Below are 13445 nucleotides of genomic sequence, written 5' to 3' on the forward strand. Positions count from 1 at the left end.
CGGGTCTCCGCGCTTTGGCCCAACCGTTCGACAGTCGAGTGCAGCGCTACTCTCACAAGAATGCGAGCCGGGCCAGCGCTCCTCGTGCTGCTGGGCGTAATTGCGGTGTGCCTCAGCAGCGGTGCAACGGTCGGTGCGCTGCAGCGCAATCACCTCGTTTTAATTTTGCCGCCAGAGCTCCCGCCCAAAGTCCGTGACCCGCGTTCGTTCGCCTCCTGCACTCTGCGCCTGTTGGAACAACCCTTGCATGCCCGTCCTGTTGCTTGGTTGCTGATGCCTACAGTTTTGGCGGGGTGGCCTGGCTCGCAACGCCTCGCGCGCTGGTTCTGTTCCGCCGCAGCCGCGCGCGGCGCACACCGACGCGCGGCTGCACGTCTTCTTTAACGCTTCTATCTGGACAGCGGACGAGCAGGTGGGTCGCGGAGGAAAACCCACTTGCAGGATCCCTGCCCGCCCCCTTCGACCTTGCTCTTGCCACCCTCCCGCGAGTCCCTTCATGACGAGCCGCTCTGTCCCCGACGACACCCTACGCACGACCCGCAGGCGCCCACGGCCAGCATCATGGCGGTGCGGCTGGGCGTCATCCAGGCGGTGGGCAACTCCCTGCACCAGGTGCTCCGTGCGGCACAGACACGGCGGCAGGGGCAGGAGCTACAACCGCGAGCTGCCACCGTCGCCACCACAGCAACAGCGACAGGTGACGACGGGGAGGTGGTGCTGCACGACCTGCAGGGCCGCTTCGTGATGCCAGTGAGTGAGGGCTGGGGATAAACCCACATGGACTCTGCACGCAAAGGGCGAAGTATACACGTGGGGTTTGGTGGGTGAGGGGAGTGTAGCGCATGATGAGCAGCACGACGGCACACAGAAAAGTGGGCGAGCAGCTACTGACACCTGCTCACGCAGCCTGAGTTGACAAGCAAGGCTTGAATGATGTACATGGTTCATGTGGGTCATGCTGTATTGCTTGTGCATTTGTGTATGCGCACAGGGCTTCGTGGACGCGCACACGCACGTCATTCCGGGCGGCCTGGCGCTGATGCGGGTGCAGCTGCGGGCGGTGCGCTCGCGGGCCGAGTGGGAGGCGCGCGTGTCGGCGGCCGCTGCGGCGCTGGGCCCCGGCGAGTGGGTGCTGGGCGGCCTGTGGGACGAGAGCGATTGGGGCGGCCAGCTGCCCAGCCGGGAGTGGCTTGACAATGTGAGTGGGAGGGAGTCGCGATGATGGTTGTGTGCTGCATGTGTCAAAGCGGTTGTAAGAGGGTGTGAAGGTGCTGACGTATCGGGCCCATGGCTCGGAGGTGCCTGGCGGCATTATTGCGTGAGTTTGAGGGAAGCGGTGCTGGGGAAGCAAGCGCCTAATGGGCCGCTAGGACGGCACATGCACGGCTCTTCGCTGTGCCTAACCCTCCCCCTGCCCCATCACCGCCTTAATCAGGTATGCGGGGGCCGGCCGGCCTATGTGACCCGCCATGACAGCCATCTGGGTGTGGCCAACAGCGCCGCCCTGGCACGTGCAGACATCACCGCAGCCACGCCCGACCCAGATGGCGGCACCGTCGACCGCGACCCAGCCACCGGCCAGCCGACCGGCATCCTCAGGTGGGAGCGCCTGCAAGGCCTGCGTAACCTACGCTGGATGCGAGCGTTTTCAGGTGGCAGCTCTTTGAAGCTTTGAAGCAACTAACGCAACGAGCTGCAGCCATTGGCCTGGTTCAGGGGTTCACACCTTGTCATAAAGTCTCATCCCTCTATGCTCCCTCATTGGCTCCAGAGAGCGGGCGATGCAGCTGGTTGCTGCTGTCATCCCCGAGCCATCCGTGGTCACCCGCCGTGCCGCGCTGGCCGCCGCCGCCGCCCTGGCGCTCTCGCGCGGTGTGACCTCCGTCGTGGACATGGGCCGATACCCCTTCAGTGACGAGGGCAGCACCTGGCGGGACCTGCAGGTGCGGGCCAGCGAGGGGCGTATACATCCTGTGTGCCGTGCGTTCAGTTCAACAACGGATAGGCACCAACGCACGGACAGGCGCCAATGTGTGCTTGGACCATTACCCGGCCCTGCCAATCCTGCCATGATACCCTGTTAACAGGAGGTGTACCTGCCGGCGGTCGAGTCTGGCGAGCTGCCTCTGCGTCTGGTGGCTAACGTGCCACTCAGTTCATGGTAGGACACACTGCACACGCCATTGTCGCTTTCGCCCAGCAGCAAACCCGCGAGCACACCTGCTGGTGATGGTTGTGCAAGCCACTACACAAGCCGTATCCTCCAACATCCCTGCTTCTGCTGCGCCGCTGTCCGTTCGCATTGTAGGGACCGGCTGCAGGCGTGGGTGGCGCTGCGTGCGGCGCAGCACCCGCGCCAGCTCAGCCCGCTGCAGGACCCCAGCGGGCGTCTTTTTTGGGGCGGTCTGAAGGATTTCCTTGACGGCAGCCTGGGCTCGCACACGGCCCTGCTGTGGCAGCCCTACTCCGACGACCCGGCAGCACACGGCACACGCATGCTGCCCGACACGCGGCTGCGGCAGCTGCTGAGGCAGGCGTTGGCGGCTGGGTTTCGGGTGAGCGAGTGCGGGTGGCAAATGAGTTGGCACTGCGTGTAGTAGAGCTTCGGCATGGACAAACGCAATGCAGCCCTTGTTTGCCTGTTACCCGCTGCAAGTGACACAACTGGACGCCGTAATGCAGGTGTCGCTGCATGCCATCGGCGACCGCGCAGTGGACGAGGTGGCGGCGGCGTGTGAGGACGCCCTGGCTGCAGCCGCCGACCAGGAGGAGGCTGAGGGAGCTGGGGCGGCTGCGGTGGTTTCTGGCGCCCGTTTCGCCATCGAGCACGTGCAGGTGCGCCTGATGATCAGCAGGCGCTTGACGCCGTCCCCATTGCTCCCGTGCCAGTTGGGGTGCCTCCTTTCTGTAGTTTTGTACTCCAAACATTGCTGTGCTTTTGCCGCTCCCGCGCTATCCGCAGCACATATCGGGACCCAACACGACCGCCGCCCTCGCTCGGGTAGCCCGCAGCGTTGGCAGGGCCCACCACCAACACACTCAGCAGCCCGGCGGCGGCCACCTGCTACAGCCGGTCCTCAACCCGCTGCACCTGCTCACGGACCGTGACATGCTACTGCCACGCCTGGGCCCGGAGCGGGCGGCGCCGGGCCGCTCCTTCCCCTTCGGCGCGCTGCTGGCGGCGGGGTTGCGGCCAGCCATGGCGTCCGACTGGCCAGTAAGTCAGCAAGGCTTATGGGGCCTTAAGAGGGACGCATGCAGGGCGTTGCCCATACTTGTGGTAGCTCTGTCTGGAGGCCTCTCGGCCCCCGGTGCAACATTGTGCCTTGACCTTCAACATGCCGACGACACTCCGGCGCGTGTCCACACAGGTGGTGGACCTGCAGCCGCTGACGTCCCTGTACGCGGCGCTCCACCGCGAGGCGCCTCCGCCCACGGCCGCCGCCGACCTGAACGACCGCCTGCCACCCGCCCAGCGCATGGAGGTGGTGGGCGTGGAGGATGGTGCCCCCGACCTCGATGACCATCACACCCGCCATCACCAGCAGCAGCCGCAGCAGCAGACAAGTAATGACAGTGCCACCACGCCCCGCATCAGCGGCGGAGGTGCTGACGTGGCGTCATCTGTGGACGACTCTACTACCGCCGGCATCGTGCATGCCCAGGATCAGGAGCGGCACGTGAGCCTGGACGAGGCGCTGCGGGGCCACACCAGCTGGGCGGCGGAGGCGGCGGGGCTGCAGGGCCTGGTGGGGCGCCTGGCCGTGGGCCTGAGGGCTGACTTCATAGAGCTGGACCTGAGCCCTGCAGCCATGATACCTGTGGGCGGAGGCGCACAGCTGGAGGGAGCATGGGAGGTTCCGGCGGCCTTCATGGCTGCCCGGGGCACCAAGCACCATGTTGGTGGGGACAGCGGCGGCAATGCCGGCACGTGGCAGGGCGGCAGGCTGCCGGCGGTGCTGCGCACGTGGCTGGATGGGAAGCTGGTGTACGACCAGCAGCAGCAAGAGCATCGGCCTGCGTCACGTGGGGCAGGGAGAGTCCTGCAGCAGGAGGAGCATGGTGATGGTGCAGCTGCTGGCGTGTGGCAGGTTGTGTAAGCGGGCACGAGTTTGAGCGGTGTGACAATGTGTTGGCTTCATCCTTATTATGTGGCGCCCTGTTCACGCACGGAAATAGAGGTAGCGGCGTGTGTGGCTAGCCAGCTAAGTGGTCGGAGACCAAGTGATAACCTTTGCATATTTTGCAATAGCGCAACCCACTGTCACGCTGTTCCTCTTGTCCATGATTGCGTGCTTCAGATGCAGTAGATGCTGGCATGCCGTTAGCTGTACGATTGGGGCATCCGCATGTCCACGTGTGACATTTTGAAGTGAGTTCGTGAGTGGCACATAGATTGCCTTGAGAGATATGGTAGGTATGAGTTGTGCGAGGGCGTGTGCCAGACTGCCAGGGGTGTGTCACGGTGCCGGCCCTACGGCGTGGCATGGAAGGTTTGCTCCCCGCTGCCGTACAACACGCTGGTGCGTGGCTTGAAACTGGTGCTCGGGGGCGTCTCCCCCGCTGCCCACCTCTGCCTGCGCGACTAAGTGCTAGAGCATACACCGAGTAGCCCTTGCGGGGCGGGATATTGTAGTCGCCGTCTAGTCTAGGTCGTGAGGCGCGTGGCGGTGAGGGGTCGAGGGGAGAGTGGATGAGTGCCAAATGGGCTCAGTCGAGTCCGTGCCGGTCACTAGCGGCCAGGCCCTGTTTGTAATCATATCTTCCTTCACTGCACATCACCAGGCACTGCTGGCTATTGGAAGTAGAAAAGCCCAACGGAAAATGCGGACTCGGGGAGTCGCCGCGCTGGTTGCAGCGGCACTTTGCTGCTTGGTTAGTGTGCATGCCCAAAGCAGCCGTCTCGTGGAGAAGGAGCTAAACTTTGCTGTTCACCGCGAGCATTTGGAGGGCGATGTTCCACTCATCGACCCGCCCAAGCGGATTGCGGGCTACTTCAAGCTCAACAGGTGAGAGGCCAGCAAATGATGCTGGACGCGCGGCTTGGGCTCACCCTTTCCGAGCATAACGGTGGATGTCGCCGGGACCTGCAAACTTGTCCACGTCGACCACTGCTTGTGGCCCCAACACCTGGCACATGCAAGGTTCCGGAAAATGATTTTCCGTGCATGCGCGGGGCGCCTTTCGGCGTCTCGGCTTGGACGTGGGTAGGGTTGTGGTGCGCCACGTCGGGCGCAAGGCCTCGTCCGCTCCACCTCGAGCTCCGTACCCCTGGCTGCAGGACGCACGATGCCCGCATGTTCTACTTCTACTTCCAGTCGCGTCACAATCCCGCCACTGACCCCGTGGTGCTGTGGATGACGGGTGGGTCAGGACTGGGCTGGAGTCGGGCACAGGCCAGCCATGTCCGATGCCCGATGCGGTGGCACGCCGAGCTCCAGGTCACGTGCTTCTCAAATGTATCCTCGCTGACAGGTGGACCGGGCTGCAGCAGCGAGATTGCTATCTTCTTCGAGAATGGTGGGTGGCACACTGGCACCACACTTAGTGGACCATCCGTCACGAGCCTCCACCCCAGCGAAGCGAGCCCTTCAAGCGCCTTAACCCAGCCCCAAGCCGCGCCCTCACGCCGCCACCCACCTCACGCATTCCCACAGGCCCCTACTCCATCAATGAGGACAGGCGCACGCTGAACGAGACCACCTACGGCTGGGACACCTGTGAGCCCAAGTGTCGGGTGTCGGGTACCAGCGCTTGGGGCCCTGTCTGTGTTGCTCGACTCGTCGGCAGCACTTGTATTACTGCTCACCTGCCGACCTCTCTTTCCGCATGCAGTCCACAACATGATCTTTGTGGACCAGCCCATCGGCACGGGCTTCTCTTACAGCAACGTGAGTACCGTATCTATGTTCCACGATCCTGCGAATTCGGCAGGGTTTACATGGCCACATTAACTTGACCCCAAGGCATGCAGCAACAAACCACACGCGGCTGGTTTCGCCCCCAGTTCCCACACATGCATTTTCCTAACACATATCAACACGCACAAATGTATAAACAGGACGGCCGCGACCGTGTGTTTGATGAGGGGCGGGTGGGTCGGGACATGCTGGACTTCCTGTACGAGTTCTACCGGGCTCACCCCGAGGTGGCGGAGAACCCCTTCTACGTCACCGGCGAGTCGTACGCGGTGAGGCCTGGTGCGCACGTGGACCCTGGTGGTGGTGGCCCCGGCTGGCGCGTGCCTCTCCGTCCGTGTGCTACTCTGGAGCCTGAAGCCTGAACCGCTGCTGACAACGCCGCACCACCGCTTCGATGTTGTATGTGCCTGCACCCACAGGGCCACTACGTGCCCGCCGTGTCCTCCGCCATTTACCGCGCCAACGAGCTGGGCACCGGCCCCATGACCATCCCCCTGGCGGGCCTGGCCATCGGCAACGGCATGACCAACCCCACGCTGCAGTTTCCCGCCTACGCTGACTTTGCTCTGGAGAACAAGCTCATCAGCCAGGGGGTGAGCCGGAGCGGCGGCTGGCGTGTGTGCACGTGTATGCGTGTATTTGTGTGTATATGCATGTGTGTGTTTGGCTGCGACGACGGCGCGGGACACTGCGACTGGGCGGGAGTGTACTACGCGTGCGTGCGTGCTCTGTGGCTGGGGAACGGCGCATTTGGAGCTCTCTGCTGTAGCAGATTGACTTCTGTGGCTTGTGGCCCTGCTGCTGCGCAGCTGCACGACAGCATCCAGTGGTGGATGCCGCTGTGCCAGTGGGGCGCTGAGTTCTGTGACACGCACCAGTGGCGCTTCGCGTGCATCATTGCCCTGGAGGTGAGCAACGTACCGGGCCGGGCCTCCCAACCCCCGTGCCCCTCGCAGTTGTTACACTTCGGATCCCAGTGCCGAGCCAACGGCCAACTGCACCATATTTATGTCCGCGGTATGCCGTCCACCTGCACTGTACTCTGCACCACCCCCATCCCCGCGTCACCTGCCCAATCACAGGTCTGCCAGATGACCAGCTTCGAGCGCATCCTGGGCGCCAATCCCGACATCAATGTGTACGATATCACCAAGAAGTGCGACGGTGAGGCCGCCTTGCCGAGCTATACTTCAGTAAACTGCCATACGCTCTACAGGTTGCATGCGTCGCACGCATAAGGGTTGTTGCACGGCCCTCTGCAGAGCACCCTGACAGCCTTGTGGCAACCCCGAAAACCATGCACGCTCTGTCCCGCATGCATCTCAGGCCCGCTGTGCTACGACATGAGCGCCGCTGACGACTTCCTCAACCGGCCCGAGGTCCGCAAGCAGCTGGGTGTGGGCAACCGCGAGTGGTCCGAGTGCGACATGGGTGTCAACGGCGATTTCATGGGTGCGTGCGTGCTGGGGCTAGGACAGGGGCGGGGCGGGGCTGGGTAGCGTGGGGCGGGGCCGGGGGCGGGGGCGGGGGCGGGGCGGGGTAGCGTGGGGCGGGGGCAGCGACGGGCGGGGTACCGTGGGGCGGCGCGGGACTGCGGGGAACAGCCTAACTCAGGCTTAGGATGTGGCAACCACGGCGCTAACCGTATCTGCTTTCATATGGGACATGGGACCTCTTGGCGCCGACGACGCCCGGACGCCTGTCGCCCCTTGCTGCCCCCACCCCGCCGCGCAGGCGACTGGCTGCGCTCCTATGACGACCTGCTGCCGGCCATGATGGAGGACGGCATCCACGTCATGATCTACGCCGGCGACCTGGACCTCATCTGCAACTGGGTCGGCAACCAGCGGTGAGTACGACAAGACTGCAGTACAGCACCCGTGTTTGCAGGCCCGCGGTCCTGAAAGTTGCGGCTGAGGGGAGACTACCGTGTGCGCATGGCTGCTGCAACCACAACGGGGAGGCGATGCTGACCTGTGTGTCCTGCCGCCCACCCTGTATGTGTGTGTGTGTGTGTGTGCGCGCCGCCGCCGCAGTTGGGTGGACGCGCTGCAGTGGGAGCGCTCTGGGGAGTGGCCGGCCGTGGCGCCTGTGGAGTGGGAGGTGACGGGCGCGAAGGCCGGCACTGTGCGCGAGCTGGGTACCCTGTCCTTCGTGCGCGTGTACCAGGCGGTGAGTGATTGCGCATGTGCATGTGTGTATGTACGTGTGTATGTTGGCTCTTGCCCACCTAAATACAGGTAGCAGGAATGCAGCGCATACGGCGCGGCTACTGCTTGATGGACACCGTCCCCGCCATTGCTCCTGCTGTCCCCGCGTATCCTTCCCGGAACCAACCCGCCACACCCCCCGCCAACCCCAACCCACAGGGCCACATGGTGCCCATGGATCAGCCCCAGCACGCGCTGGCCATGCTCTGGCGCTTCACACGCAACCAGTCCCTCACCGCGCCGCCCGAGCAGCTCGACCCGCGCCTGAAGCAGCGCCTGGCTGCGCCGCGCCCGCAGCTGCAGACGCAGGTGCCGCACACGCACAAGGGGCAGGGAGCGCAGCAGCTGCAGTCCGCGGCGCAGCTGTCGTTTGTGAAGAAGGTGGTGGAGGCGGAGGGCCGCGCCGGCCGCAAGCGGCAGGACACCTACCGCAGCGACAAGCCCCTGGACGTGGAGCAGCAGCCTGAGGAGGAGCTTCGGCAGGAGGTAGCGGCGGTGAATGTGGTGGACGGGCAGGAAATGGGCGCGCAGAGCGTGCTGGGCCGCCACGGTGGCCCGCAGGAGGGCGCTGCGATGGAGTGATTTCTGTCTTTATCGGGTGTATATATCAAGAATGCCCACGTGGATTCGGGTGTGTGCGTGTGTTATGCGTGCGATGGACGCACTTCGGTCTGTTGTTGTACACTCGATGTACGCATAGTTAATACGGCGCAACGATTGTACCATTAGGCGGCCTGCCTATGACCACGCCGCTTGTTCGGCGCCTTCCACGTTGTTGTTGTTTGCGCAACTGATGATGACAGCGGATTTTATGCATTGCTGCGACTGCACCCAGCAGTATATCATATATCACCTGTGTACAGCCCGGTTCGTGCTCTATCCCAACTGGTTCCGTCCTGCCCCTTCCAGCCTTATTCCTGCCTGCTGCTACCCAAAGGGTCGCATAAACTGATGTTGAGAGTGAAAGACGCGCATAGCATGACCAAACGGGTTATCATTGCCGGATGGACCTCTGCAACCTACGGATAGATGCAGGGCTTCAATTGCCTCATGGGCATCGCCACACGGGCACACCCTGCCTGCCTTCGCCCATGGGCCCCCCCACACGCACGCATCATGCAAGGAAAGCAAGTTCATCGTGTTGTTCATCCCGTCTCTGCCCGTTCTAACGCCTACCCATCCTGTGAACGTACAGTCCTGCTGCTTACACAGCAGCATAGACTACGCTTAACCATGCCAAGCACCATACCAGTATCTCTGGAGCCGTCCAACCTTGGAGTGTCGCCTTTGCTGGCGCGTGTGCGCAACACACCCCATCTTCAAATCATACGTACCTGTATCATGTGTCGAACGTCAATGCCATGGGATACCAATCCGCCAGCAAGCATCTACCCCATGCGGAGCGCATGCATGCGGATACCTTGGCGGATACCGTTGGTTCATTATTGTCCACGAGCACGTGTGTACCCGGCGGCGTTGCAGGACGCATAGCCACGTCTTCAATTTCCCATTCTGCCCTGCCCGAGCCCCAGGTAAGGCCGCCTCCCCTGCTTTGAGGCACGCACGTGACTTTATCTGCTTTCGTCCTGCCCTCTGTCCCCCTACCCCCTCTCCACCCCTACTGCCTTGCCCGACTGCTGTAGACAGCTGCTAGCACCAGTCATCTGCCAGTCGCGCCAGTCGTGTGCGCAGCTGCTGCATGCTGGGCCGCTGGTTCGGCCGCAGCGCCATGAGCCCCTCCGCCACGTCGTGCAGCTCGGACAGGAAGCCCACGTCCGACTGCAGCGCCCGCCCGCCACCACCAGCCACACACGCCAGCTGCCCCAGCTGCTCGCAGGACCAGTCGCACACGGCCGCGCCCAGCAGGTACGTGTGCGAGGCGGCGCACATCCAGTCGCGGCCGCCCAGGTCGGACAGCAGCTGCAGCTGTTCAAGCCGCGTCTCGCAGCCGTCCAGCTGCTGAAGCAGCTGCAGCGCGCCCGCCCAGCTGCGCGACTCAGCACGCGCCAGAAGCTGCTCCAGCGCGTCTGGGTAGCTCATGCGAGAGCGCGCCCAGCCCACCCACATCTCAGGCGGCGCAAACGCCGTCGTCATCATGTACGGAGACTCGGACACAGCCGCCGTCTCCAGCCCGCGCATCGCGGCGCTCGCGGTTGCCGCCGCCGCCCCGCCGCCGCCCCCCACCGCGGCCGCCTCGGCGTCCTCCTGTGCGTCCATCACGATGTGCGCAGGCAGCAGAGCCGCACCGTCCAGGTCCGTGAGCTTGATGTTGCCTGGGGAGGAAACACACACGGGCGGCGAGCGGGCCCGAGAATGTAGCGTGAGGCGCGCGGTGGTTTAGGGGCGGACACGCCCAGCGCTTGCAATTAGGAAATACGGTAGATAGGGGCACACAGCCATCGGACCCCGCGCGCGGTTCAACCCGTATGGTGTTGCATGAATACAGAACCCTAGTAGGCATGGCTGGCGCTTGCTGGGCCGTTCTCGCGCTAAGGAGCGAGTCAGCACTCACCGTCCTCGTCCACCAGCAGGTTGCCCGGCTTCATGTCTCCGAGCGTGATGCCGGCGGCGCTCAGCAGCTCACACACGTGGGCCCACTGCGGGAGTCGGAGGCAAGATCCGTAAGCAAGGGCAAGGTCAGGGAAGGCATCGATGGGGTTGCGGGCAGCAGGGCGGCATCAGCAGCTGGAGCCGCACACCACCAAACCCACCACCAAGCATCATCAGCAACACCACCTACCTGTGTGAGTGCTTTGACGGTCTTGGCGTACCGTTCAGGGTCGCGGTCCGCGAACAGGTTGGTCATGTAGCTCTCCAGGTTGCCGTTGGCCTGCCACGCGCTGCGTTGCAAGCAAGATGGGAAGCGCACAGAAAGCAAGAATCACTGCTCCAGGCAGGACAGCCAGGATAGAGATGGTACCGTATGTGCGTGTCTGTGAGTGCATGCAACCCCACACAGTCGCCCCCGGCGTTCACCAGAAACATACGCGCATATCGGGTGACCGCAACTGCCGGTTGCACGCACCTGTGCGTGACGAAGCGGAAGCAGCCGCTCACGCCCGCCTCCTTTTCCGACACCACCTCCACGGTCCACCCAAACTGCTCGGGGAACCAGCGCTCCAGCGCCGCCTGGCCGTGCCTGGACCGGAAGCGGCGCATCACCTCGCCGCACACGACCGCCTCACGCACGCAGGGCCGCAGCATGTCAGCGAACCACTCCGGGCTCGGGTCCGACAGCGCAGCACGCAGCTCCGCAGGCGGGAAGCGCACCGTCACGCTCTTGCGCGCCAGGGCGACCAGCGGCCTGTGCCGCTCCGCCACGAACGCAGAGGGCACGTGCTGCACCTCGCGCTGGCGCAGCCCGGTGCTGACGCCCGCCACCCACCCGGCCCGGTGCACCACGTGGCCGCCCACCAGGACCTTGACGGCACCGGCACCAGTCGCCAACGACGAGGTCGCGCCCAGGATGGGGAAGGCCGCCTGCAGCCCTGCCGCCAGCTCCGCACCAGACACCGGCGGAGGAGGCGTGGACGTGAGCCGGGCAGGTGCTGTGAAGGGCGCAGCGCCGGCGGCGACGGCCTGGTCGCTGATGAAGCGCACCGCCGCAGGCGACATGGGGTCGGCGCTGCTGGAGGCAGCCGCGCGTGCAGGGCTGCATGCGGCTGTGGGCTCCGTGGCGGCGGCGCCGACACGGGCTGCGCCCGAGCTGTGGCGGGTGGTCACCTCGCAGCACACAATCTCAGCGGCGGCAGCGTGAGAGCCGGCCTGTGAAGGGGTAGGGAGTAAGCAAGGCACCGGCGGACAGGGCGTCATAGCTAGTTCGACAGGCACGTTTTGAGCTGGCAGTGCGTGCACGATCCGCACATTCTGGAAGGCGCATATGGCTCTCTTGTAATAATGCAATCATATGGAGTTCTGGGTGCTTAGGTTTCCACTCGGCTGCCCATGCTGGCGCTCGATGCGCCCCCCACGCACGCACGCAGCTCTGCCCAGGTTGGTTTATTTGCGGCGACTCTACCTCGCCCTGCACGCCCCTCTTACGCCCTGCCCTGTCCTGGCCTGCCCTCCCGCGCCCTGCCTTGCCGCGCCCTGCCCTCCCCTTCCTCCCCCCTCAGGCCCTGCCGCGCCCTGCACTCCCGCGCCGCGCCCAGACACGGGAAGGCGGAGGCGGAGAAGGCAAGCTTTCGATGCATGGGGCAGGTGAACGGTTGAACCAGGGCCGGGGCCTTAGGGCTCAGCCCCCACAAAACTACCTAGTCCGCAGATTCCCGGTACACCGTTCCCCAGGATTTCTGTCGTCGCCCTTCTCCATTCGAATGGTTAAAACCGTGAGCACCGCGTCCTACTGACCCATTTGATAATCGTGTATGAGACCGCGCAAATGCATGTTTAGCTTTCGGCCGGCCGAAAGTTAAAGATGCAGGTACACGACTAACCCGCTCGCTTGAACCATCGTCGTCATCGGGAAACAGGACTCGCTTCACTTCGTCAAGCACATCGGTTCTGGTTCTGTGATCGCTTCTAGAGCCCAACCTGAACGCGCAAACACGTCGACAAGCCAAGGCACGCCAGGGTTCAACACTTGAAGGAGCCGGCGCATGCGAGCATGCGTCTGGGCGCGGAAACTAGGGATGTAGCCGCAAAGGTCAAGCGTCGACGCCTGTTTCACAGGCCCCGCAACCTCAGCTGCATGCGTCCTCGTGTGAGAGGTAGGGCAACCAGCCCAGCTAGCCCCCAGGGACCGATCTGCGGCTCCATGCTACGGCCCACCCAGGCATTGCTTGCGCATCAGCCCACACAGACAGCAGCCTCACCCGCACACAGGCACTGGACGCGGGTAGCTAGCCGTCACACAGCAAGTGCCGGGAAACACCGGCCGACTGGACGCGGCCATAGTGGACGCAAGGAGACTGGCAGCACAACGGCGAGTTGCAAGCCCCAACTAAGGACCCCAGGGAACAACCTAAACAAGTGAGAGTCTGTGCACGAAGGCAAAGTGTGTGACTTGCTCGTATGTATCCAAGAACAGCATTTAACGTGGCCAAGCTCCCTTATAAGGCCAGGGCCGCGAGGGCAAAGCCCCATTGCGCCCGTACGGCGGCCCCATCGCGGGCCCCCATGCAAGCAAGGGTTGCCCCGTCCCCAAATCCACTTTCCTCCAGCGTCTCAGCCCCGCGGCACACCACCGGCCTACTGCTTCTTTTGTAAGGTATCAGTTAGAAAGTTTCCGCCGCCAAAATCGTTCGTGGCCTGATGGAATGGGAGTTCCCGGCCTCCCTAGTCGCACCGGGCGCGCACACGGGTAGTAAGCGTG

General features: G+C 63.9%; 3 protein-coding genes across 3 annotated transcripts; 2 read left to right on the plus strand and 1 right to left on the minus strand.

The window, feature by feature from the left end:
- The first annotated feature begins 57 nt into the window (after nucleotides 1-57).
- On the plus strand, nucleotides 58-4479 carry CHLRE_06g279350v5 (uncharacterized protein). The gene is made up of 10 exons (XM_043063233.1): nucleotides 58-412; nucleotides 544-750; nucleotides 992-1198; nucleotides 1436-1599; nucleotides 1772-1943; nucleotides 2088-2161; nucleotides 2309-2555; nucleotides 2683-2835; nucleotides 2963-3217; nucleotides 3372-4479. Exons 2-10 carry the CDS (start codon nucleotides 562-564, stop codon nucleotides 4098-4100), a joined length of 2190 nt encoding a protein of 729 aa, XP_042923939.1. The 5' UTR covers nucleotides 58-412; nucleotides 544-561; the 3' UTR covers nucleotides 4101-4479.
- Nucleotides 4480-4557: 78 nt separating this feature from the next.
- CHLRE_06g279400v5 (uncharacterized protein) lies at nucleotides 4558-9159 on the plus strand. The gene is made up of 13 exons (XM_001695251.2): nucleotides 4558-5009; nucleotides 5282-5364; nucleotides 5476-5520; nucleotides 5658-5720; nucleotides 5836-5891; nucleotides 6062-6190; nucleotides 6341-6514; nucleotides 6731-6829; nucleotides 7004-7085; nucleotides 7248-7373; nucleotides 7656-7770; nucleotides 7958-8093; nucleotides 8291-9159. Exons 1-13 carry the CDS (start codon nucleotides 4825-4827, stop codon nucleotides 8711-8713), a joined length of 1716 nt encoding a protein of 571 aa, XP_001695303.1. The 5' UTR covers nucleotides 4558-4824; the 3' UTR covers nucleotides 8714-9159.
- Nucleotides 9160-9171: 12 nt separating this feature from the next.
- On the minus strand, nucleotides 9172-13167 carry CHLRE_06g279450v5 (uncharacterized protein). Its single transcript, XM_043063234.1, has 5 exons — nucleotides 12946-13167; nucleotides 11157-11896; nucleotides 10872-10971; nucleotides 10644-10728; nucleotides 9172-10404 (listed from the first exon to the last, which is right to left on the minus strand). The coding sequence occupies exons 2-5, from the start codon at nucleotides 11744-11746 to the stop codon at nucleotides 9782-9784; spliced, it is 1398 nt and encodes a 465-aa protein (XP_042923940.1). The 5' UTR covers nucleotides 11747-11896; nucleotides 12946-13167; the 3' UTR covers nucleotides 9172-9781.
- Between the last annotated feature and the right edge of the window lie 278 nt (nucleotides 13168-13445).

The sequence above is a fragment of the Chlamydomonas reinhardtii genome, chromosome 6, assembly GCF_000002595.2.
Source record: "Chlamydomonas reinhardtii strain CC-503 cw92 mt+ chromosome 6, whole genome shotgun sequence".
NCBI lineage: Eukaryota > Viridiplantae > Chlorophyta > Chlorophyceae > Chlamydomonadales > Chlamydomonadaceae > Chlamydomonas > Chlamydomonas reinhardtii.

What these genes read in the sequence shown, in the direction of transcription:
- CHLRE_06g279350v5 (XM_043063233.1), top strand. Translation starts at nt 562, where the DNA reads ATGGCGGTGCGGCTGGGCGTCATCCAGGCGGTGGGCAACTCCCTGCAC. An exon ending in GCCGGGAGTGGCTTGACAAT is followed by an intron (nt 1,199 to 1,435) that starts GTGAGTGGGAGG and finishes CGCCTTAATCAG; the next exon opens with GTATGCGGGGGCCGGCCGGC. An exon ending in CCATGGCGTCCGACTGGCCA is followed by an intron (nt 3,218 to 3,371) that starts GTAAGTCAGCAA and finishes GTGTCCACACAG; the next exon opens with GTGGTGGACCTGCAGCCGCT.
- CHLRE_06g279400v5 (XM_001695251.2), top strand. Translation starts at nt 4,825, where the DNA reads ATGCGGACTCGGGGAGTCGCCGCGCTGGTTGCAGCGGCACTTTGCTGC. An exon ending in CGTGCATCATTGCCCTGGAG is followed by an intron (nt 6,830 to 7,003) that starts GTGAGCAACGTA and finishes GCCCAATCACAG; the next exon opens with GTCTGCCAGATGACCAGCTT. An exon ending in TCGTGCGCGTGTACCAGGCG is followed by an intron (nt 8,094 to 8,290) that starts GTGAGTGATTGC and finishes CCCAACCCACAG; the next exon opens with GGCCACATGGTGCCCATGGA.
- CHLRE_06g279450v5 (XM_043063234.1), bottom strand. Translation starts at nt 11,746, where the DNA reads ATGTCGCCTGCGGCGGTGCGCTTCATCAGCGACCAGGCCGTCGCCGCC. An exon ending in TTCCGCTTCGTCACGCACAG is followed by an intron (nt 10,972 to 11,156) that starts GTGCGTGCAACC and finishes CTTGCAACGCAG; the next exon opens with CGCGTGGCAGGCCAACGGCA. An exon ending in CCGTCAAAGCACTCACACAG is followed by an intron (nt 10,729 to 10,871) that starts GTAGGTGGTGTT and finishes CGACTCCCGCAG; the next exon opens with TGGGCCCACGTGTGTGAGCT.